Consider the following 23,871-nt stretch of genomic DNA (forward strand, 5'->3'; position numbering starts at 1 on the left):
TAGCATCCTTCCTCTACTCTTCGGGATTGACTCTAAGGCTGCCTCAATTATTTTAGAACAAAAACTTTAATTTAACTCATCAATATCCTGATTATCATCAACTACTTCCACTCTTTCTTCACTGATTACCTCATACTTTTCCCAGTCTGCCTTTTCAAACACCCACCTTCCCCCTCCTCGTATTGATAATCTTTCCACCTCAATATCTAAAGCTGTCATAATTGGATAGTGGTCACTTCCAACACATGACTCATCCCATATTTCCCAACTACATTTCCTAGCCAAAGTATTAGACATCAGCATCAGGTCCAGAGCAGAGTGCTGTCCTGTATGGACATCTACTCTAGTACCTCTCCCATCATTCAGACACACCAACTCTTTTTCCTCTAAAAGAGCCTCTATTGCTTGGCCATTAACATCTAGGTGCCCGCCCCCCAGAGTGGATTGTGTGTGTTAAAATCCCCACACCAAATTACCCTATGCCTATCCTGACCCTGAACTCCTAACATGTCTAGTTCAATCCTTTTACATGGGTTATAATAGTTTATTATCACAACCTCCTTTCCCTTAAACCACACCTCCACCACAACATATTCTTGACCTTCTCCCTTTCCCAACACTCTGTATGGTATATTTAGTTTGATAAATGTCGCACACCCACCACCATTCCCTACTTCCCTGTCTTGACGTATGATAACATACCCTTGTAATACAAAATCTAAGTGTTGCTTCAACCAAGTCTCTTGAACACATATTACATCTGGTTTTGTCACTAAACCTTCAATAAAACTCTTGAACTCCTGCCCATTTGCAATAAGAGATCTTGCATTCCACTGGAGTATCAATACCATAAAAGGTATTAACCACATCCTTCCTGGCTGGAACTTGCCAGGAGCTCATCTCTAACCTCTTCCCAAGCCACTCCTACCAGTCCAAGGTGGTGCACTGCTGCTTTTACTATCAACTGAATCTTTTGCGTATCAGACTCCACTCCTGCTGTGCTATTAATTACACATGCGATAAATGTTACCAGCTTTTTCTTCTCAACCACTGAACTCTTCTTTAAAATCTCACTGGCTCCCCCCACTGGACCCCATGGATTCCCCCCCTGACCCAAATCCTGTCTCTTTACTTGCTTTGCAGCTTTGGCATAAGACAATTTATTTTCCACTCTCACTTTCTGTATCTCCACTTCCCTTTTCAGTACTTCACATCCCCTGTAGGCGACGTTGTGGGCCTGTCCACAGTTGCAACACTTCGGCTGCACTCCCTCACCACACTTGCCATACTCATGATTCCCTCCACAGCGTGCACATCCCCTTGAAACTCAATCATTACAGTTTCAGTATCTTTCTTGGTCCCATTCACATTAGACCTCATCCTCTGAACATTTAATATCATGCCCCCTTTCAAGTTATTTTTAATCTCCTCCACGCCTATGTTAGGTACACCAGAAATGACACCTCTATGTCCCCTGGCCCTACCTGTCCCTCCTACTCTGCTCATACTGACCACTTCAATCCCCACAATCTCTTTAAGTTTGAGAGCCTTACTTGCCTGCTCCTCCTTGTTGCATCCAATTAAAAGGTTAACATCAAGAAGTACCTCAGCAAAATCAGTATTTCCAATATCGCTATTAGCATTTTGGTTAACTTTAGCGGATTAACCCTGCTCATTCCCGACTGGTCACCAAATCTTACAATGCATTTTATATTTTCCTGATTCTGCCTATACCAGATCCTTCCGAATTACTCCTTTCCTTTCTCTTTTCCCCCCGGTTCAATTTCAATTTTCAGTCAATTTTATTTATAAAGCCCAATATCACAAATCACAATTTGCCTCACAGGGCTTTACAGCATACGACATCCCTCTGTCCTTTGGACCCTCACAGCGGATAAGGAAAAACTCCCCAAAAAAAAACCCTTTAACGGGGAAAAAAAAATGGTAGAAACCTCAGGAAGAGCAACTGAGGAGGGATCCCTCTTCCAGGACGGACAGACGAGCAATAGATGTCATACAGAACAGATCAACATAATAAATTAACAGTAAACCGTATGACACAACGAGACAGAGAGAGAGAGAGAGAGAGAGACAGAGAGAGGTGCAGGATAGACGGTAATGGCAGTAGCTTACAACATTAATGAAAGTAATAATATTACAATTAATAATAATATATTAATATCTGATAGTATACATGTGTGACAATAATCATATGTGTATAATGACAGTAGAAGTATGACTAATGATAATAGCAGCAGCAGGAGGCATCTGGCAGGACCACGGCAGCAGCACAACCACACACGTTACACTATCCAGGCACCACTGCAATATGAGTTAACCTGAGAGACAGTGGAGCACAAAGGCTCCGGAGAAGAAGCCGAGTTAGTGACATCCATCGATTGCTCCTTACTTCTTTCCATCTTTGCCCTGAGGATCCTATGCTTTCTCCTTCACTTCCTACCTCCATACTCCCGTCAATGTCTCCCCAATCAATGCCTCACCGCTGTCCCTTTTCTTCCAGCCAAGGACACAGCTATCTTTCTGAAAACCTCTGAAACAGAGGCTTCAACAGAAATCTCGGGTTTGTTTGAAATTTGAATTTTGTTTCACTTTCGCCGTATCCAAGCAACTTGGCGTCTCCTTGCGTCACTCTCCTGCCACCAACGGTTTGCTCTGCCCTCTCTTTTTCTTCTTCTTCTTCTTCTTCTTCTTGTATTTTTACGCAGTTTAGACACTGCTTGGCGTATTACTGCCCTCCACAGGACAACTCAACTGGCACAGTCACAATTCATATTTTAGCATACAATCCTGATTCATGAAGAAATTGTATGACTGCCTTTGAAATATGCTCTAAGTTCTCAACTTGGCCAAGAAAGGTTTTAAGAGAGAATGAAGATACTCCTAGGTCTGAAAGTCTTTCGTTGAATCTGTTCCTTTCTATACTGTATTTATTACATTCCATGAATACATGTTTGATTGATTCAACGCTACCACACACATAGTCCGGTTGGATGTTTTCCTACAATGAACAGGAATTGATTTAATTCACAGTGCCCAAGCCTCAATCTGCACGATTTAACAATGTCTCTATGAGTACCAGAACAATAACTTCCATTTTTTAATATAAGGATGTGGGGAAACTAGTGTCTTCCCTTAGTTTCCTTTTCCCATAGATTCTGTCAATCTTTTTCACACCCTCCTTGATTTTACTTCTTAATTCTACTGTTCCCAAGGACATATTAACATCAGTTATTTCTTTCTTTGTGGCAGCTTTTGCTATAAAATCAGCAATTTCGTTTCCCACAACACCAGCATGTCCAGGAACCCAGCAGAACTTAATTTCGCTACCAACCCGTTCAACTCTATACAGCACACATAATAATTCACTAATAAGATCGGGTCGAGCTTTTAATTGACCTCCTCTTATCGCCATCAGGGCAGCTGCTGAATCGGAACATATTAGTGCCTTTTTGATACGTGTTACCTCTATCGACCACAGAGCCCATAGAATTGCTGTTAATTCTGTTGTAAAGACAGAACTGTCATTTGTAATACGCTGTTCAATTTTAAATTCAAACTGTTCTACATAAATCTCAAATCCTGATTTCCCACTCACTAGATCCAGAGAACCATCAGTAAAGATTTTCAAATAGGAACCAATTTCTCCATTAAGATAACTGTGTAATTTAAGAACTATTTCACTATTATTCTTTTCTTGTAAAAATATGAAGTCAATATCCCGTTCTTGTATTAACCAATAAAGAACAGGTAACCAGCCTTTCTGTTTTGCTCTATTAACCTGATCCATGCTCAGTTTCCCAGCCCACTGAATTATAATGTCAAAAAATGGCTTCTTTTTATTCTTGCCTCCATCATTCCCTGACTCTTAAAAGAGGCACCTAGCTGGAGAGGTTTGATTAGAACAACTTACTTTTACTCAATACTGCAATCCTAACTTAATGCACCCTAAATCTAGTGGCATTTCATCCATTTCAATAATCAGTGCAGAAATTGGGGAGGTTTTAAAAGCCCCACAACTGAGTCTGAGTGCCTTGCTTTGGAGAATATCCAATTTACCCAGGACTGACTTAGCAGCAGAGCCATAAACAAAACATCTATATCTATTACAGACCTTATCATTGCTTTTTTTTTTTTAGAACTTTTTATTTAAGCTTTATCAACATTTTACAGAACACTCAACAAGACATTTCCTGACATACCATACATACATCACATCACAAAAAGAGGTGGTAGACGCACGCAGCAGAACCAGCTGCCACAGAAACAAATGAACAACCAGGTAGTCAATAAGAATTAATAAACAAGCGACAATAATGGAGAGAAAGAGAGAAATTTCACTCTCATTTCACTCCACTCATTCCACCCCCAGATATCTTGAAACACGAGACCATCTACGATCAAAAGTGTCCATTTTCAGCTGCAGACTGGCCGTCATTCTTTCCATCAAATAGACATTCTTCAGTCTCTGGGTCCATTGGCCTATAGTTGGAGGTTTTACGTCTCTCCAGTTTACTGTTATCATTTTTTTCGCTACTAGCAAGAGAATCCTCAGTGTATATCGTTGCTCGGCATTGTATACATCTCTGGGTATGATTCCTAACAAAAACAACTTTGGTTCTAAAGCAACATCTATCTCCAACATAGTATCAATCTCCCTTTTGATGTCATCCCAGAATCCTCGCAATACTGGGCAATCCCAAAAGATGTGTGTGGTGTCTCCAATATTTCCACAGTTTCGCCAACATAATGCAGCACTGGAAATCTTCACATACGTAGAAATAATAAGGGGAATATTAAAAAATCTAATTTTTACCTTCCAATCGAATTCTTTCCATAGTTGACTATTAATTCCCTTATGGCATCCTGCCCATATGTCATTCCATTCAGAGTCTTCAATTATAACATTCATTTCTAGTTCCCATTTTCCTTTAATATATTCTGTATTTTGAGAGGTGTCCATTACTAGTCTTTTGTATATGTTAGATAAATGTTTTTTTGTTGGGTGTTGTTTCTCCAAAATATTAATTAGGTACTCTTCTATCTCATTGGGGTCATTTCTGACCATTTCCTTTTCCTTGTGATTTGTGACATAGTGTCTGATCTGGAGGTACCTGTAAAAATTTTTTGATGGAAGGTCAAATTGCTCCTGAAGTTGAGAGAATGATTTAAATTCTGTTCCTTTAAAAAGTTGATTAATTGTACGGAGACCTTTGTCAGCCCACCCTCTGAACCCACTGTCCCATAGGGAGGGTGGGAAATCTATATTTCCTACAATCAGCATGGCCCTTGAGATCGACTCCGGTCCCTTAAGCATTTTTTTTTTTACAGTTGTCCAGACTTTTAAGGTGTGTTTTATCCATTCGTTCTTTATTTTGATTTTATTGGCTGACTTTACATCTATAAAAGGGAGTACTGCTAAGGAGACACCCCTAACCGAATCCTGTTCTATCTTAGCCCATATTGCCTCCTGATCATTTCTGATCCATGCCACTATAGCATTTATTTGTGCAGCCAAGTAATAACTTTTGAGATTTGGTAAACTTAAACCTCCCATGTCTTTAGGTAGATGAAGAGTTTTCAATCTTACCCTCGGCCTCTTCTTTTGCCATATAAATGTTAAAACTAATTTATCTAACATTTTTAACGTGGAAACAGGTACTCTAATAGGGAGGGATTGAATAAAAAAAGGAGTCTCGGCAGCAGGTTCATTTTTACCGTCTCTATTCTTCCAATCAAAGATAGGAGCAAGACTTCCCACCTTGTCACATCATTTTTTATTTGTTTAATTAATTTGTTATAGACCTTATCATTGCTTGATAAATTAAATGCAAAGTCTCCCTCACTGCCCCCCCCCCGTCACATCCAGCTAGATTCCTCATAACATTTAGCACGTTCTCACCTTTTGCTAGTATTTTAGCTATCTGATTAGCCCATGTCAATCATTCATCAAACCAAACTCCTAAAAATTTAAAAACTTTCACTCTCTCTTATGGAGATCCATACAGGTGCAGCCCAAAGTTAGGCAGCTTTCTTCTAAAACCAAAGATCATGTATTTATATTTTGCGGCTGAAATTTTTAAAACCCCATCTGCCTGCCCATTCCTCTACAGAGACCAAAGCCCTTTGAACAAAGTCTGCGTTTCTTCCTCTCTTCCACATGGCCCCGTCATCTGCAAATAGAGACTTCCCAAACCCGTTTCCAACATTACTAAATATATAATTTTTCATTATATTAAATAGGACTGGACTGATTACACTTCTTTGTGGGGTACCATATTCTATTTCAACAGTTTTTGATCTTATGCCTCCCACTAGCACTTGTATAGTTCTTTCCATTAAAAAAAATCAAATCAAATCTAATCAAATTAAACATTCTACCTCTAATTCCCAGTTCATACATTTTAATCATTAATCCTTCCTTCCATAAGGAATCATAAGCTTTCTCAATATCTAGAAATATGTCTTGATCTAACACTGCAACTGACTCCATTGTTGAGCTTCCATTTCTGAAACCATTTTGATAATTGACTAGAAGACCCTTACTTTCTAGAAAATAAACCAGCCTGTTGGTAATCATCCTTTCCATGATTTTACAAAGCACTGACGTTTATGCTATTGGACGATATGAACAAGGATCAGACGCATCTTTTCCTGGTTTCAAGATAGGAACAACAACTGCATGTTTCCATTCCTGTGGCAAACATCCCTCTGCCCACACAGAATTAAACAAGGCTAGAACTTCTTCAAGGACAATATTGTCCAGATGCTTAAATAATTCATACGCCAGCCCATCTCTGCCAGGAGTAGTATTTGCACCAGAATTAATAGCATCCCTCAATTCTTTCATATTGAAAAACAGATTAATTGGATTGTTATTTTCTGAATTTCTACTTCCACCGATTCATTAACATCAGTTTGATCATCTTCGCACCTCTCTCATCTCCGAGACTCCGAGAGCTGTGGACTAATTGGAAAACATCTGCAAACATATCAGCTTTTTCTTTGTTGGATACTGCTTCCATCTGCCCATTCTGTAAAACTGGAACTGATATTCTTTTGAGAAGTCCTGACATTCTATGAACAGCTGACCGCAAGCACCCTACAGGAGTCTCAGGGCCTAGTGTTTCACAAAAACTTTTCCAACTATGTCTTTTTGCATTTTTAATTACTCTTCTGGCTACTGCCCTTAACCTCTTATAATCCACTACATAGCCCACCATAGAGTGATTTCTTAATTTCCTATATGCCTTATTTCTGTTACGTACTGCTGCATCACACTCTTTATTCCACCAGGGAACTAACACATGAGGCTTGGGATTCTGTTTCATAGGAATAGTACTGCTAGCTACCCTATGGATCATGGTGCTAATGGAGGCATTCCATTTATCCACAGAGCCCTCACAGTCTATCTCATCTCCTATGTTTCGAGCCCTCTCTTGATATTCATTCCATATTGCCTGAGAGAAGTTATACCTGGGAACTCTATTTTCCATTTCTGTTCTCAGACTTCTACCAAATCTGCATAAAATTGGATAGGGATCACTGCCTAATGTATATCTATCCATAACATCCCATTCTCCACTTCTGACTAAGTTTGAAGAAGCAAAAGACAAATCTATGTGGCTACAAGTATTCTTTACATTATGAAAACTTGTAGGCCTACCATCATTTAGCACTAACAAATTAAACTTGTCCAGAAGCTCTTCTACCACCATTCCATTATTGTCCTTACTATCACTGCCCCATAAAGTTATGAGCATTAAAGTCCCCAAACCATATAACAGGATATCTTACATGTTTCATAATCTCGTCAAGTTCTGACGACACCAAACGTTTACAAGGATTATAAAGATTGATAACAGTTATAGAACTATGTTTCCCCCAAACTTCCATTGCCAAACATTCTAAATTGGAGCTTAAATCAAGTCTCCTATACTGGAGTCCTGACTTAATAAAGGTAGCACATCCTCCACCTGATCTATCAGTTCTGTCCTGTCTCAAACATTCATACCCTGGAATTACAAAATCAAGGCAAGGCTTTCACCATGTTTCCTGGATACATATCAGTTCAGGTTTCTCCTTAAATGCATCAATGAATCTCTTTAATTCCTGTCCATTAGCAGTCAAACTCTGGGCATTCCATTGAAAAATAAAAAAAACATTAAAAAAACTAGTCAGTAATATCACCATCCATGTCTAGTTCCTCCACACTACCAGATCTTGCCAACTGTTGCTTCTCTATTATGTACTCATGTAGTTTTTCAGGAAACATCCGCTTAGTGCCCAGGTACCTTTCAGCTGCTCCGACAACTATCTTAATGGCATCTGACTTCCTAGAAGATGATTTTGCTCCAACCAAAACGTCAGCAATAAAGGCCAGAAAAGACTCCCTGCTCAGTATCAACATATCAGGGGGGGAGCGCTGGCAAAGCTGGAAAAGTGTGCTGGCTCCCCAGCACTGCACTGCCTCCCTTTACACCCCCGACTCCCTGCTCTCTGTCAACTCTTTTAACTGCCTCTGCATATGAAACTTTGTGTTGATCTCTCACAGACTGGACACGCTTGGCCTGAACAAAGTGCTCGCATCCATGAACAGATGTAGCATGAGCCCCTCCACAATTACAACACTTAGGGATCTCTGCCTGACACGCCTGGATTTCATGATCTTCACCACATTTCGCACACCTTCGTTTGCCCCGACACAAGCCAGCGACATGTCCAAACCGCTGACATTTATAACAGTGCAACAGTGGTCTTATGTACACCCTTTCACGATAAGCCATGCTTCCAAGATATACTCTGTCTAGCAACGCATCCTCAGCAAACGTTAGGAAAACCGGCGGGTCGCCATTACCTCCCTCCTTACCTTTGAATCTAAATACCTCAGTCACCTGACCGCCTTTTATGTTGTCCAAAATTTCCTTCTCTGTCAGCCCATTGTATAATCCATATACCACTCCTTTAAGTCCCTGTCTCTCTCTAGGAACATACCTCTCAACCTTCATCACCACCTTCCCCACCTCCTTGGCATTGTCAAACTGGTCCTTATTTTTACAACAAATCCTCAACATCCCATTTGACAGTATCTTCACTTGAAATCCCTTACCTAGCTGACTCTCCAACGCAGTTGTAACCGCTGCTTCGAAGCATTTCATACAGTCAGAAGAGTGACATCTGCTGGCTGTGTGTCAGAACTGCATCTACGTGGAAGACCAGGGGTATGTCCCAAGTCCCTTAAAATTACTGCTAACCACCTAACCTAGCCACCTTACCTAACTGTTCAGTCCCCCCACTTAGAAAAACATGCAAGGAGTCAGGAGTTAGGAGTGAGGAGCGAGGATTGCTGATTAAGAGACATGAGACGTCCTTACTCAAGCGTCACGTAAAGCGACGTCCTTTTCTGATGACGGCGGCACAGCTGGATCTGCTGCATAACGGAGCCAGCGTTTGGCGTACATCCCAAGTCACATTATATTCACTGATCAAAGCCGTAACCCTCACCCCCCGCCGTCATGACTTTGGTCACACACTTTTGCATGTATTACCATTGTTGTTGAGTCATTTGCCGAAGTTTGTCGCAATTAAAGAACTGTCTGTAGCCCTGCCACTGTCACTGTGATGAGCATCATTATCGTTATTATTATTATCATCATTATTATCACTATTATTAAATCCACTCGCCGTCATTCAACAAGTCAGCTGCTGAGTGCAATCTGGTGTGGTCACAAACTATCAGCTGCAATGCCAGCTGAATCCAGTCAACTCATTAAATGTTAGGTACCAGGGTCAGTCAATGGTTGACCAAAGTTATATCCACAACAACACCAAAAAAACAACAAAATGGACAGAAGAGCCAAAATGAGGTTCCTGCTCCAAGCCCATGAAACACTGGATGTGCTGGAGGAGCTGGAAGAGAGGCTGGAAGAGGAGGAATCCAGCAGAGCCAGGAGAGCTCGGCGGCGTGCAGCCATGTGCTTACTACAGGTAATCATCAAATATAATGCTTCAATGAATAGTATGTAAAATCATATCATAAAGACAGCAAACACACTGATAGCTGTAGGTTGTGTAATCAGATACCATAGCACAAGCCCAGACACAAAATGTGTAATGTATGTCAGCCAGGAAAATAAAATATTATCCTTATAATAGGCCCACATATGATTTTAAAAAAACACTTCAAATTTTGTTATTCCATGAAGAAATGAAATGTGGGAATTAACACAGTTTTCTTTATTTTGCAGATGGAAGGCGCAGGTCACCAATATATGCACGCCTCAACCCTCATGTGCCAGTCCTTGCTGTGTGACTGAGGCGTCAGTCTGTAGACACCCTCATGAGGATCCTGCCATCAAAGCACACACAAGGCTGGTCACATGAGGTGCATGTATTGGTGACCCTGTACTGGTTGGCACACGGCCTTTCCCGGGCCTTTCATGTCCCCAAGTCCATGGTCTGCAGGCTGGTGCACACAGGAATGAGGAAGATTGCAGCCCTTCGCCATGAGGTCATCCGCCAGTCCACTACCGGAGCACTGGACGAGGTTGGCCAGACCTTTGCACGGCTGGCCAACAGTCCAGTGTTGGCCAGGTGTGTGGGCTCCATCGACGGCTGCCATGTGTGCATCAAGACCCCCCCAGGACCTGAAGGCCAGGATTACCTTAGCAGGAAGCTCTTCCCATCCATACAGTTGCAGGCAGTATGTGATAGGAAGGGCGTCTTCATCAGCACCTTTGTGGGGTATCCTGGCTCCGTCCATGACACCAGAGTCTTGAAGAACAGCAGGCTCTACACGGCGGCTCTGTACCCTCCCCCAGGTGAGACTAATTTCTTAATACATCAACATCCATCAATAACTGTCAATATATTAATGTTTGGTTTCCCCACTGTCTGCAGGTTACTTCATTGTGGGTGATGGTGGCTACCCCTGCATTGAACGACCTGTAGCCATCATCACCCCGTACAGAGAACCAGTGCAAGGGAGGGTGCAGAGCCGCTTCAACCACCATCATGCAAAGGCCCGTTCCATCATAGAGCGGGCCTTTGGCATGTTGAAGACCCGGTGGAGATCGCTGTTCTTCAAGGCTCTGGAGGTCAATCACACCTTTGTCCCCTTAGTCATCACCACCTGTGCAGTGCTGCACAACATCTGCCTCACAAGTGGGGACATCCTTGAGCCCGTTGAGGATGTCGGGGACATTGGTGTGGTTCCACCTCGTCCAGTGAGGGGGGAAACGATGCGGACGTGGCCAGTGGGACCGACTGGCAGGGCTTCTCTCCGCTCCTCATGTCCAACCTGCAGAGCTGAGAGAGCACGACAACTTGTAGACCTTGAGGACATGAAGGCCTGGGACACGGGCCACCACACTGTATGATAGGCCGTGTGCCTTAAGATCTTTTGTTCACAACTTAAAATTTAATTGTTACTGTCAGACGTGAATATGCTGTGACAAAGAATGCATAACACTATACACAACTAAATGTGTGTTGTACTGCGAGATGTCTGACTATAACAAAATATGTTACAATTTTGAATGCTGCAGTCTGTGAGGTATCAATATAACAATATGTAACAATTTTAAATGCTGCAGTCTGTGAGGTATTAATATAACAATATGTAACAACTTTAAATGCTGCAGTCTGTGAGGTATCAATATAACAATATGTTACAACTTTAAATGCTGCAGTCTGTGAGGTATCAATATAACAATATGTTACAACTTTAAATGCTGCAGTCTGAGGTATCAATATAACAATATGTTACAACTTTAAATGCTGCAGTCTGTGAGGTATCAATATAACAATATGTTACAACTTTAAATGCTGCAGTCTGAGGAATCAATATAACAATATGTTACAACTTTAAATGCTGCAGTCTGTGAGGTATCAATATAACAATATGTAACAACTTTAAATGCTGCAGTCTGTGAGGTATCAATATAACAATATGTAACAACTTTCAATGCTGCAGTTTGAGGTATCTATAACAATATGTTACAACTTTAAATGCTGCAGTCTGAGGTATCAATATAACAATATGTTACAACTTTAAATGCTGCAGTCTATGAGGTATCAATATAACAATATGTAACAACTTTAAATGCTGCAGTCTGAGGTATCTCTAACAATATGTTACAACTTTAAATGCTGCAGTCTGTGAGGTATCTATAACAATATCTTACAACTTTAAATGCTGCAGTCTGTGAGGTATCAATATAACAATATGTTACAACTTTAAGTGCTGCAGTCTGTGAGGTATCAATATAACAAAATTACATTATAACTGAAAACACTGCAGGCTCACAAAAACAGATGAGGATTTAACAAACTTAAAGAGTCCTGTGAGGATATAAAAACAAACTTAAAATGTCCTGTGAAGATGAAAACAAACTTAAAACTTCCTGACAGCCTCCTCTAGCAGGTCAAGAGCCCTTTTCCTATCCTCTCTTGCTTCTCATCTGGCCTCAGCCTCCTTGGCAGCCTCCTCCTCCAGGGAGGCCAGGATTGCTGCCTTTGAGGTCCGCTTCTTCTTGGGCGGGGGGGGGACAGGCAGAGGTGGATGGCCCATCATCCGCCTGTGTGGTGGAGCTGCCACTTGTGCCAGGCTGTGCAGCATCCTCTTCCTCCCCTTCTTCACATGCCTGGCCACAAGTGGCAGCTCCAGCTCCGGGGGATGATGGGCCTCCAGAGGACACAGCAGCCACAGGCTCATCTACCGGGTTGCAAGAGTCCATCAGGACAGGCGGCTCGATGGAGGGCCGTGCCCCAATGGCCTCGTGCATCTGGGCATAGAATGGCCATGTGGCTGCTGTCTCCTCCACTCCGTCTGTCCCCCGTGCCTGTGGGAGGGTTCCTCAGCTTCTGTCACAAATGCTTTATATGAGTGTGAACTGAGCTCATATTGAGTACAAAATCTCACCTTGTACTGGATTTTTAGATTGTCCCACTTTTTGGACACTTGAACGGGAGTCACCCTGTTCCTCATGTCCAGCAGCCGTGCGATTTCTCTGTGAAGAATGAAACATGTACTGAGTGTACTCACAATAGGCAGGATGCATGACAATTACAGCAAACACTGTACGTATTTATTTAAAATAGGGACAATACATATTAATGAACATTTAACATGTGAATATGCAAGATTATGGCCAGCAGCTAATTTCCATCTCTAGTCCCTTTGGCAGGTTGTTGTTAACTACATGAAATCGGTAAGACAACAACGGTAACAACAAGTACAAAGAACAAAATCTACACAATAAGCAAGCAGATGACAATAAACAATGTTGCTCATGACAGGCCAGAATCTGAGGGACCCCAGGATTTTAAAGTGAAGTTTGAAAGTGCCTTAGTGCTAAAGTGCTAACGTATTGCACACACAGATGTGTGATATTCATCATTAGGTCAGACCACATTTTTTGTCCTGGATTATTGTCTTACTGTCCTGTGGTTTTATACACCAAGAGAGGTGTTATCTACAATTTCGTTGTTTGCTTGACTTACAATGAACATCAAGGAATATAATTACTATGACCTGCTCCAATAACATGAAGTGTGCCTTATTTGTTCAATGTTTTACGTATTATTGTCTTTATTCCTAGCGTTTCATGTGTTCTTATGAAGTGTACAGTGTTGTTGTCGTCTTTGTTTTAATGTATTGTCTTGTATTTGCTATCACACTTGCCCAGGGACTGCAGTTGAAAATGAGCCAGGATGGCTGAACTGGCACATTTACAGAAATGTTTATTAACGTGCATTGTCCCTGTAACTTTAAACTGAATGAATAAATACATCGAATCATCACACAGTGCACATGTTTGTGCTGCTGAGCGAAATGGCATTCAGGTAACATATGAAACTGAACTCACATCCAGGCCTTCTTGGAGGTATTCCTCTTCCCCGTGAAGAGGTTGTCATTGACGACCCGGAGGTCGATAAGTCTGAGGACTTCGTCGTTGGTTCCTGTTGAATAAGACATATATTAGACCTGTCAGTCTACCTATAAGCTATTAAATGTTATTCCACTCACATGACATGCAGGACAATGATGGGCAAATGTGTTTGTGTGTTTGTGTTTGTGTGTGTGTGTGTGTGTGTGTGTGTGGTGTTATATCAATACGTGTGGTTCTGGACATGAGCAGCTGCACATTTAACAGCTACACATCACTGACAGTCCACTGAACAATGCAACGGGTTGTGAATGAAATAAACTTAATTACAACATGTCAGTCTTGCACGAAATATCATTAACGTTACTCTTTGTAGTCAGGTAGGCATGTGAATTACAGCGTTTCATTGCAAAGAATGCATGTAACGGGTACTTACACTTGCGCTGTTTCTCTGCCATCTCGTTCAAATGAGCCAGATGTAGGGAGCGGGTATTTATACGTCAGGGCCTCAAGCTGAAAAAAGCTTCCTGTTAGGAACCTCTCGTGTTACCTTACTCATCGCACCTAACAGATCCTCCCCTAACTCCTAATGCTAACTCCTTACTGGCAGGAATAAGAGACATGAGATGGCCTTAAAGATGGCGGACCACGAACGACTTCCGGTTCAAGTAAGGGGTTAGGAGTTAGCAGTATAAAATTAAGAGACTTGGGACATACCCCTGGAAAAGCCTCAAGACTGCCTGTAATGAAGCCTCGCTCCCGGTAGTCACATGATTTCCGAAGCAGGGATCGAAACACTGCCTCAGAACACTTGTGCTTCAAAAGATCGACACTGTGTCATGCAAACTGGCTCGAGCGTAACATCACTAATATACAAACAACATTGATCATTTTTGGCATTTGACGACGATTTCCTGGACTTTGGACATGGCGGCTAGCATAAACTGGTTTGTCAGGTAGTAGGATTAGATGAGGATGATGATGATAGTATAGATTTTGATGACTGGACTCCAGTTTCTAGTGGGAGAGGGCGAGGAAAAAGCAGGCGTGAGGAAGTAGGCCTAAGTCAAAACAGTAAAAGAAGCTTGGAAGAAAACAGTTCAGAGGAAGACAGGAGAGTTGTTTGGAAAACGGTTATGAGGGAGGGATTTAAAATAATTCTTAAATTCAGAAAGGAAGATGATAGTGCTGTCTAGGGAATTGAAAAAGAAGCTAGGAGAGGTGGAGATGGCTAAGACTTTGAGGGATGGAAACTTGTTGATAATATGTAAAGCGGAGGAACAGAAGAATAAAGCTTTGTCGACGGAAAGTATTTGCAAGAAAATGATACTTGTGAAAGAAGGATTCTGGGTGAGAATAAAGTGACAAGAGGAGTAATAACAGGGATTCCTCTAGATGAAGATTTGGAAAGAATGAAATGGAGTATTTTTGGAGGCGATGTGAATTGATCAAAGAGGCTGCAAAAAACAATAAATGGTGAAAGGGTGGACAGTATGTCTGTGCTTCTGGAGTTTCAGGGCTCTGTACTTCCAGAAAAAGTGAAAATAGGATGTATGAGCTTCCCAGTTAGGCCCTATGTCCCTCCCCCACTTCGCTGTTATAAATGCCAGAGGTATGGGCATATAGCAGCGGTTTGTAAAGGAAAACAAAGGTGTCCCAAATGCAGAGGTGAACATAGAGTTGAGGAATGCAGAGCTGATGTACAAAATAAATGCTGTAATTGTGGTGGGCAACACAGGGTTACATTTGGTGGCTGTGAAGTCAGGAAGAGGGCGGTGAAATTTGAGCAAGTGAAAGCCGTTAACAACATAAGTTATGCAGAGGCAGTGAAGAGGGTAAAAGGACAGAAGGGAAGGGGTGACACTGACAGAGTGAACCTGTTCCCTAGATCAGAGGAAGATCAAACAGAGAAAGCTAACACAGCACTGGAAGTCAATAAGCTGATTTTGTTCATGGCCTATGTAATCAATTGTACTGATCAAGTCAAACACAAAACAGAGAAGATTAAAATAATTGTGAGGGGAGCTGAAAAGTTTTTGGGTATGAAAGGTGTATCTTGGGAGCATATTAACAAAAGACTTGAAACAGATGGGAAACCGGGAGGCTCAGGTGATAAAGCAAGCTGATTATTCTGCAATGGAATGCAAGAAGTCTCATAGCAAATGGCCAAGAATTTAAAGGATTCATTAAAGATACAAAAAAGAAACCAGAAATAATATGTGTTCAAGAAACCTGGCTGAAACCATCATTGGATTTTGTAATTCAAGGCTATGATAGTATCTGCAGAGATAGAGTTGAGGGAAGTGGAGGAGGATGTATAATATTTGTGAAGCAAGGGATACAATACAGAGTTTTGGGGAAAAGTATAGAGTTGGAGTATTTAATAATTGAAATTTGGACAAAAGAGGGAAATATAAAAATTGTTAACTTTTACAATCCATGTAATAGGTTATCTATAGAGTTAATGGATGAATTAGTTGTACATTTAGGAGGGAAAGTGATATGCTGTGGAGATTTTAACGCTCACAGTACAGTATGGGGTAGTTGTAATGATGATAATGGTATGGTGATTGAAGAATTAATGGAGAGTAAAAATTTAGTCTGCTTAAATGATGGAAGTGGTACAAGAATTAATATCAGAACAGGCTCAGATTTAGCTATAGATCTTACACTTGTATCAGATTCATTGGCAGGTGTTTGTTCATGGGAAGTGATCAGAGACACGACTGTGTTGGCAGTGACCACTGTCCAGTGCTTAATTTGTAAAATTAGAAGTAGGGGAACACTTTGGGCCTCTGAGAGAGCAGTGTTCCCCCACTCCCAAAAGTGAACACTTTTTTAAGAGGCACCCGAGCCGCCTCACTGCGCAACTCCAAATGGAATGATTGTGACATCTAGTGTTGTCACGGTACCAAAATTGGGACCCACGGTACGATACCAGTGAAAGTATCACGGTTCTGAGTAGTATCACAATACCACAGCAAAAATGAGGCAGATGTGCCTTTTGTCATTTTCAATGGAATAAATTACTTATTGACTTATTCATACTTCAAAAACAGCATCAATATGTGATTAACATAGGGGGGATCAAAATAAATAAAATAAAAATCAACCAGCCACCCTCCTCCCCTGACAAGTAAAGAACAGTCCCTTCATAAGTAAAGAACAGTCCCTAAAGTGCAGTGAGGTTTGTGGACCATTACCTGCCACAAAGAGAGAAATGTGAACGGCTCGTTTCCCCTCTGACATGCCATATACCCGTGTGCCGCCATGGCTTGGTTGTCCAGGTACTACTGGGCAGTCATGACGCCAACAAAAGAGGAAATTAGGCTACTGGACCTGGAGTCGGACTTGTCTGTTGCCAGTAAGCCGTTATCTTGCGCCGCGGAGCTGCCGTAGGCTAGTTGCAAATGCGAGTAAAATGCTCGCATGTAGAGCTCTGTGGAAAACAAATCACTGCCGACAAGTAAAAAGAAATAAGTAATAACTTTCACTGCTCAAAGATACTCACATGTCTGGAAAACAAACCACTACAGCAGCATATTGAGTGCCAGGTGGCCAGCGCGCGCCGTTATTGACCAGCGCGTGCTGTAACTTATCCCACAGTAGTGGTACGTGAGGCACCGTAGTACTACGGTACTCCACCCTGCAACACTAGTGCCAATACTGTATGTAGTTTTTAGATTTGGAAAGTTCTAGATCCATGCCAATCAGTTCCGGAACGCACCAGGGCCTTTTCTGAAAAGATCCTGGTATGTGTTACAGTACGTTCCCGCTCAAATTAAGCACTGCCACTATCCTATTATCACTGTAGTATGATTGAGAGTAGAAGAATATGATAATGAGGGATGGCACAAATGGGTTTGGGTATATTAGTGATCAAGAAATGCAGAAAATTGATATTAATGAAGATGTTAATAATTTAAATCTTACTGTTTGTGAAGCTATTAAAATATTAGCGATGAAGGGAAAAGAGGAACGGAAACTACGATAGCAGAGAATGAAGAGCTGTTACAGTGTGAGGAAGACACCAATGACTCACTAAACAAGTCATTTACAAGGACGGAACTACACTGCGCTCTCAACAAAACCAAGATGTCAGCGCCAGGCAACGATCAGATTTGTTATATAATGTTAAAACCAGGGGTGGAAATCCCGGGGGGGACAGGGGGGGACATGACTCCCCCTTCAGTAAAGCTGTCCCCCCCTAGAATCATTTGAGACACAATTAATAATTTTTGAACAATACAGTAGTATTTATTGAAAGACCAATGTAAGCGGTGCTCATTATAATCACGCAATAATGTGCTATTTAAATCTTTAAAGATTTAGTCCCCCCCTCCCATTCCTAGTAGTGGTATATCCCACACTCTTTCCAACGGGCAGGGCTGCTTGGCAGCAGTAGCAGCGTGTCGCTGGAACCGCTGCCCACATCGCGCATCTCAGGGTAAGATGTTCACTCACACAGACACAATTTAACTTAGGCTACACATGTTACAACACATCCCATTTACTGTTACAACAAGCCCCAGGTCCAGGCTGATAATATAAACTGTCTGCAACATTTCTCCTGCATTGTTCAAAAACCTACTCAATTACGAGTGCTTCTAAGCTAAAAGCTAATGATTAAGCTCAGAGTTTAGTGATAGAGAGGACAGGAGAGAAAGAAGAGGGAGAGGACAGGACAAGAGCAGTCAGTGGCGGAGCAATGGGTACCTGTCTGTAGGCTCTCCACCTGTCAGTGAGACAAACATGAAAGACGTGCAGACAAGGAGCGGTCATTACGCACGACTATTACGCACGGTTGTGACGGAGCGTAGCTAATGGGTACCTGTCTGTAGGCTCTCCTCCTGTCAGTGAGACAAACATCAAAGACGTGCAGACGAGGAGCGGTCATTACTCGCGACTATTATGCACGGTTGTGAGGTGCACAGCGGCAGATCTCACAGCACACTGTTTATAAACCAGTTTACCAGTTTAATTGCAGGAAATGTTTAGTTTTAGTTAGACATTCACTCTGCCTGTTGGAGAGATAGAGAGAAGATTAAAGCATCAAATTGCGGTAAAAGATGCTGTATAAAAGACAGGCTACAACTTTTTTTTCCTTGTCCCCCCCCTGGAATTATTCTCTAAAATTTTACTGTTTATTGTGCCCCCCAACTATGAAATGGGATTTTCGTCCCTGGTTAAAACATCTTAATGAATTGTCTAAGGATGTTTTACTGGAACTATATAATAAAGTTTGGGAGGGTGGAAAATTACCACAAAGTTGGAAGGAGGCTGTTGTAGTTCCAATACGCAAACCAGGGAAAGATTACACAAATCCAGGGTGTGAATGACGGTGAATTATTTGGACCGATCACTAGGTGGCAGTCCTGTATTGTTGAGGTAGAAACTGCGAGTGCGGGAAGGTGAGGAAGTAATCAAGTTGTATTGTTTCCACCTGTGTGCCTCTTCTTCACCGCCTGCACTGCACACACTTTGTTTGCTCCAGTTGGGCGTGGCGTCTGTGCTGCTCCGGTTCCCTGCTGCTGATTCCTGATTTCCTGGTTTATATAGCGTAAGTTTACCTCATGTGTTGAATTTTATTTCCATTATGGCAACTATCACTGCTGTTGGAGGCTTTTTATGTACCGCTGTTGTTTTGTTTAATGGTAGGAAGTAGACGGTCCCAACAGACGATATCTCAGCGTTCCTCAAACAATTAGCCCCCTCAGTAGTGGAACGAGGTAGGTTTTGCTTGGTGTATTTGTTCAAATTTGGGGGTGTTTATTCAGTGTTTTTAATCATAATATTAGCTTTGTTTATAAATGTATTTTTTTCTGTTAAATTGTAGTAAATTGCACTTCAGTTTTTGTTTTTTTTTTGTATTTTGAATTTGGATTAACATTATATTTGGTAAAGTTTTTTCTTTGTTTGTTTGTGTATTCTGTGACCATTTAGTGTATTTTCTTTTGTGTAAAATGTGTTTGGAAATTTGCCTTGTTATTCATGAGTGTGTAAATTAACCCTTTTTTTTGTATTTCAATTTATAGTTTTCATGGTGCGTAAGGACAAATAAAAATTTAAGCACCACTATGAGACTCTCCATTTTATTACGGGTACCAAGGGCCAGCTACAGTGAAAACTCGACCATCATGTCTGAGCCATCTTCCATCGTCATCTGATGTCAGCAGCCGACCCAGCCTTTGTACACAGACAAGACCAGTAAATGGACGGCACCTACACTCTAAGGTCGGCCAAATATGCAGTGAGAGATTTGGACTGAAATAATAAAAGAACAGCAATGGAACAATGCATTGAATGTCACCTATGAGATAAATTTCAAGAAACAAGCCTATAATTATTAAAGGTTCAAGGTTTTAAGAGTTTTAAATACCTGGTAAAGACTGTTTTTTAACCATAATTAAATGATATGTTTACAATGTCCTTTTAAATGAAAGGGTTGAAGGGGTAAAGTGCAATATATCTGTTTAATGCTCATAGCGCTCATGTGTGTTTGTGGTCACAGTTTATGCTAAATTTTAGTGTCAATAATTTGCAAATGTGTTGATGCACTGCTTGGTGAGTTTATAACCCACAACCCAGAGGCCTAAATTTAGATATTTAAAGTAAAACAAACTATTCAAAATGTCACTTAAATCACTCTTTGATAAAGCTTATAGTTAGGGCTGGCTCAGGCTTGCCCTGTACCAGCCCCTAGTTAGGCTGACTTAGGCCTAGTCTGCCAGAGGACCCCCCTATAATACACCGGGCACCTTCTCTCCTTCTCTCTCTCTCTCTATCTCTCTCTCTCTATCCCTCTCTCTCTCTCTCTCTCTCTCTCGTATCCTATTACTGCATCTTGCTAACTCGGCCATTCTGGATGTCACCAACTCGGCTTCTTCTCCGGAGCCTTTGTGCTCCACTGTCTCTCAGGTTAACTCATATCGCAGCGGTGCCTGGATAGCGTGACGTGTGTGGTTGTGCTGCTGCCGTGGTCCTGCCAGATGCCTCCTGCTGCTGCTGCCATCATTAGTCATTAGCCATACTTCTACTGTTATTATACACATATGATTATTATCACACATGTATACTGCCAGATACTAATATATACTTTCAACATATTGTACCACAGTAGCCACAACTATAACGATAATATTATTACTTTCATTAATGTTGTTGTAAGCTACTGTCATTACCGTCTGTCCTGCATCTCTCTCTCTCTCTCTCTCTCTCTCTGTCTCTCTTTCTGTCTCATTGTGTCATACGGATTACTGTTTTACTGTTAATTTATTATGCTGATCTGTTCTTTACGACATCTATTGCACGTCTGTCTGTCCTGGAAGAGGGATCCCTCCTCAGTTGCTCTTCCTGAGGTTTCTACCGTTTTTTTTTCCCTGTTAAAAGGGTTTTTTTTGGGGAGTTTTTCCTTATCCGCTGTGAGGGTCCAAAGGACAGAGGGATGCTGTATGCTGTAAAGCCCTGTGAGGCAAATTGTGATTTGTGATATTGGGCTTTATAAATAAAATTGATTGATTTTACCCCCCCCCCCCCCCTCCCCCCCCCAACTCCCCAACCCCCCACCTCTCCCCACACCCCACGGTACGATACCAGTGAAAGTATCACGGTTCTGAGTGGTATCACGAAACCACAGCAAGAATGAGGCAGATGTGCCTTTTGTCATTTATAAAAAGATAAATCACTTTTCTATAATACATCACTGATATTTCAATGGAATAAATTACTTATTGACTTATTCATACTTCAAAAACAGCATTAATAAGTGATTAACCCTATGGGCCCTAGGCGTTTTTGGGGTATTTTTACTGCCTTTACTTTTAAGCTCATATCACAGTCATTATAAAGGCTACATACACATGCTATATCTTGTTGTTTTCAGGACAATGTGCGCTATCCAGATTTGCCATCATTTCATGTCCTTCTTTGTGCCTGTATTTTATATTAATTTTTATATCAATGAAAAAAACAAATCCATGTTACTCAATTCTTACATTTTTACATGTATCTCAGCATAGCAAGTTGGAAGTTGACATATTCTGCCATATCTGAAGAGGGGAGACTCTCTGGAATCTGGCAATATAAGAACCATGATGGTGGGACATTCTGTCACTTCAGCTGTCCAAAACATGTGGTTTGTGCCAGGCTGACATGATTGCCAGTATTTTTTCATTATTGCAAGAAATTCCATTGACTCATTTACAAGTCAAAAATGTGTTTTATCTGAAAGAAACATGCAATATTTACATCTAAGATCATAGACAAATAGTCAACCAAGTGCAATAATGTCCTCCAAGATAATATTCGCCACTTTGTTTGCAGTTAAAAAAAAATTGGGCATGGGGGGGGGGTCACGTGTCCCCCTCAATGTATATGGTGACTACGGCCCTGTCTTACTGTTGTCTGGGTGCGCAAAGGTGAAGTGACTGGTTTTGTCATACAAAGTTTGATGGAGTGTCAACTGGACAATATGGAGATATTTGCATCTTGAAAGCTGGACTACAAATGTGGATAGACAGGGAGAAACACACACACGCCTAAGACGTGGTAAGATAGCCTACATATTCCTCACTATATGAAGTGACTGATAACAAGATCTGTATAATGGATTGTAAAGAAATTCGTCAGTTTTTTATTTTGTAGACAATTAATCTGTATTTATAGCGTGATGGGATGACAGTACAATGATGTGTGAGGCCTCTCTGCTCCTGCGCTTTCATGTGATATGCGTGGCATTTCTGTGCGAGCCTGCATTCACGAGTAATCCATCCAAGAGTAATGTGTGTGCAAAGCTGTATGAAAGCTCTGTTATACATCATTTTAGTGTAACTTTATCATTTTTTTCGCTGTGAAAACATTGGATTGGAAAGCTACAATTCCGCTGTTTCACGTGATATGCGTGGCTTCTCGTTATGACGCACGGTCGCGGAGAAAATCAATAGAGAAGAACAGGTGTGAATTTGGACGCACTATCCGTCGTTCGGGCCCATAGGGTTGGGGGGATCAAAATAAAATCAAAAAATAAAATAAAAATCAACCAGCCACCCTCCTCCCCTGACAAGTAACGAACAGTCCCTAAAGTGCGGTGAGGTTTGTGGGCCGTTACTGACACAAAGACAGAAATGTGAATGGCTCGTTTCTCCTCTGACACGCCACATACCTGTGTGCCGCCACTGCTCAGTTGTCCAGGTACTACTGGGCAGTCATGACACCAACGAAAGAGGAAATTACTGGACCTGGAGACGGGCTTGTGTGTCGCAGGAACAGGGTAAGCCGTTATCTTGCGTTTGTCAGCTGCTATGTTCCCTCCTTTTGTGAAGGTTTTGTTGCCGTCCTCTGCTAACCAGGCGTCATATGCCTCGCGGCGTATTCCCCCGACATTTGTTCGGAATATTTAAAAACTTCTAGCTTTAAATTAACACTGAAGTTGTCGCCATCTTATCTGTTTACAATCAGCTGAGAGTGCGCAACTGCGCATGTGCCTGGGTGAGGGTTGATGTGTGTGTGTGTGTGTGTGTGTGTGTGTGTGTGTGTGTGTGTGTGTGTGTGTGTGTTTCCCTGTGTCTGTGGATGTGTGTAATCCGGGTCTAGCACTCTATAAATGCCAAAAATGTCACATAAAAACCACCAGTTTATAAAAGAGGCCGGTGTTTATTTATTTAATTTTTTTTTAAAAGGCCGGCTGCTAATAGGGCCCGGTAACGTTAATGTTACAGCAGAGATGTGCTGAGCACAATTACACAACGATCACTTACCACGTCTGCTTGTTTTGTGATGCCGACAGATGATGAGACAGTATCTTTAAAGAAAAGCGTTTGAACCATTCCTGAGCTTCTGCGCTCCATCCTTTCACTGTAGTCCTCGTAAACAAACATTTTCCGGACCGTTTCCACAGGCATGTCGGTATCGATGTCCAGCACAAATTGTTTCATCCTGTCCGTATACGTCACTCTGCTCCACGTCT

At 41.6% G+C, this 23,871-nt stretch overlaps 1 protein-coding gene across 2 annotated transcripts; it reads right to left on the reverse strand.

The window, feature by feature from the left end:
• Nucleotides 1-725: 725 nt before the first annotated feature.
• On the reverse strand, nucleotides 726-23,651 carry LOC144466925 (uncharacterized). Of its 2 annotated transcripts, XR_013493318.1 has the most exons (4): nucleotides 23,068-23,651; nucleotides 13,887-14,420; nucleotides 12,941-13,028; nucleotides 726-11,325 (listed from the first exon to the last, which is right to left on the reverse strand). XR_013493318.1 is itself a non-coding variant. In XM_078174861.1 (3 exons), exons 1-3 carry the CDS (start codon nucleotides 13,994-13,996, stop codon nucleotides 11,176-11,178), a joined length of 348 nt encoding a protein of 115 aa, XP_078030987.1. In that variant the 5' UTR covers nucleotides 13,997-21,421; the 3' UTR covers nucleotides 726-11,175. The 2 variants fall into 2 exon arrangements, 1 of the variants encoding a protein (XP_078030987.1); XM_078174861.1 differs by lacking the exon at nucleotides 23,068-23,651 and having other exon boundaries at nucleotides 13,887-21,421.
• Between the last annotated feature and the right edge of the window lie 220 nt (nucleotides 23,652-23,871).

The sequence above is a fragment of the Epinephelus lanceolatus genome, chromosome 15 (genome assembly GCF_041903045.1).
Source record: "Epinephelus lanceolatus isolate andai-2023 chromosome 15, ASM4190304v1, whole genome shotgun sequence".
Taxonomy (NCBI): domain Eukaryota; kingdom Metazoa; phylum Chordata; class Actinopteri; order Perciformes; family Serranidae; genus Epinephelus; species Epinephelus lanceolatus.

What these genes read in the sequence shown, in the direction of transcription:
- LOC144466925 (XM_078174861.1), bottom strand. Translation starts at nt 13,996, where the DNA reads ATGTCTTATTCAACAGGAACCAACGACGAAGTCCTCAGACTTATCGAC. An exon ending in ACCTCCAAGAAGGCCTGGAT is followed by an intron (nt 13,029 to 13,886) that starts GTGAGTTCAGTT and finishes CATTCTTCACAG; the next exon opens with AGAAATCGCACGGCTGCTGG. An exon ending in ATCTAAAAATCCAGTACAAG is followed by an intron (nt 11,326 to 12,940) that starts GTGAGATTTTGT and finishes GTGCTCTCTCAG; the next exon opens with CTCTGCAGGTTGGACATGAG.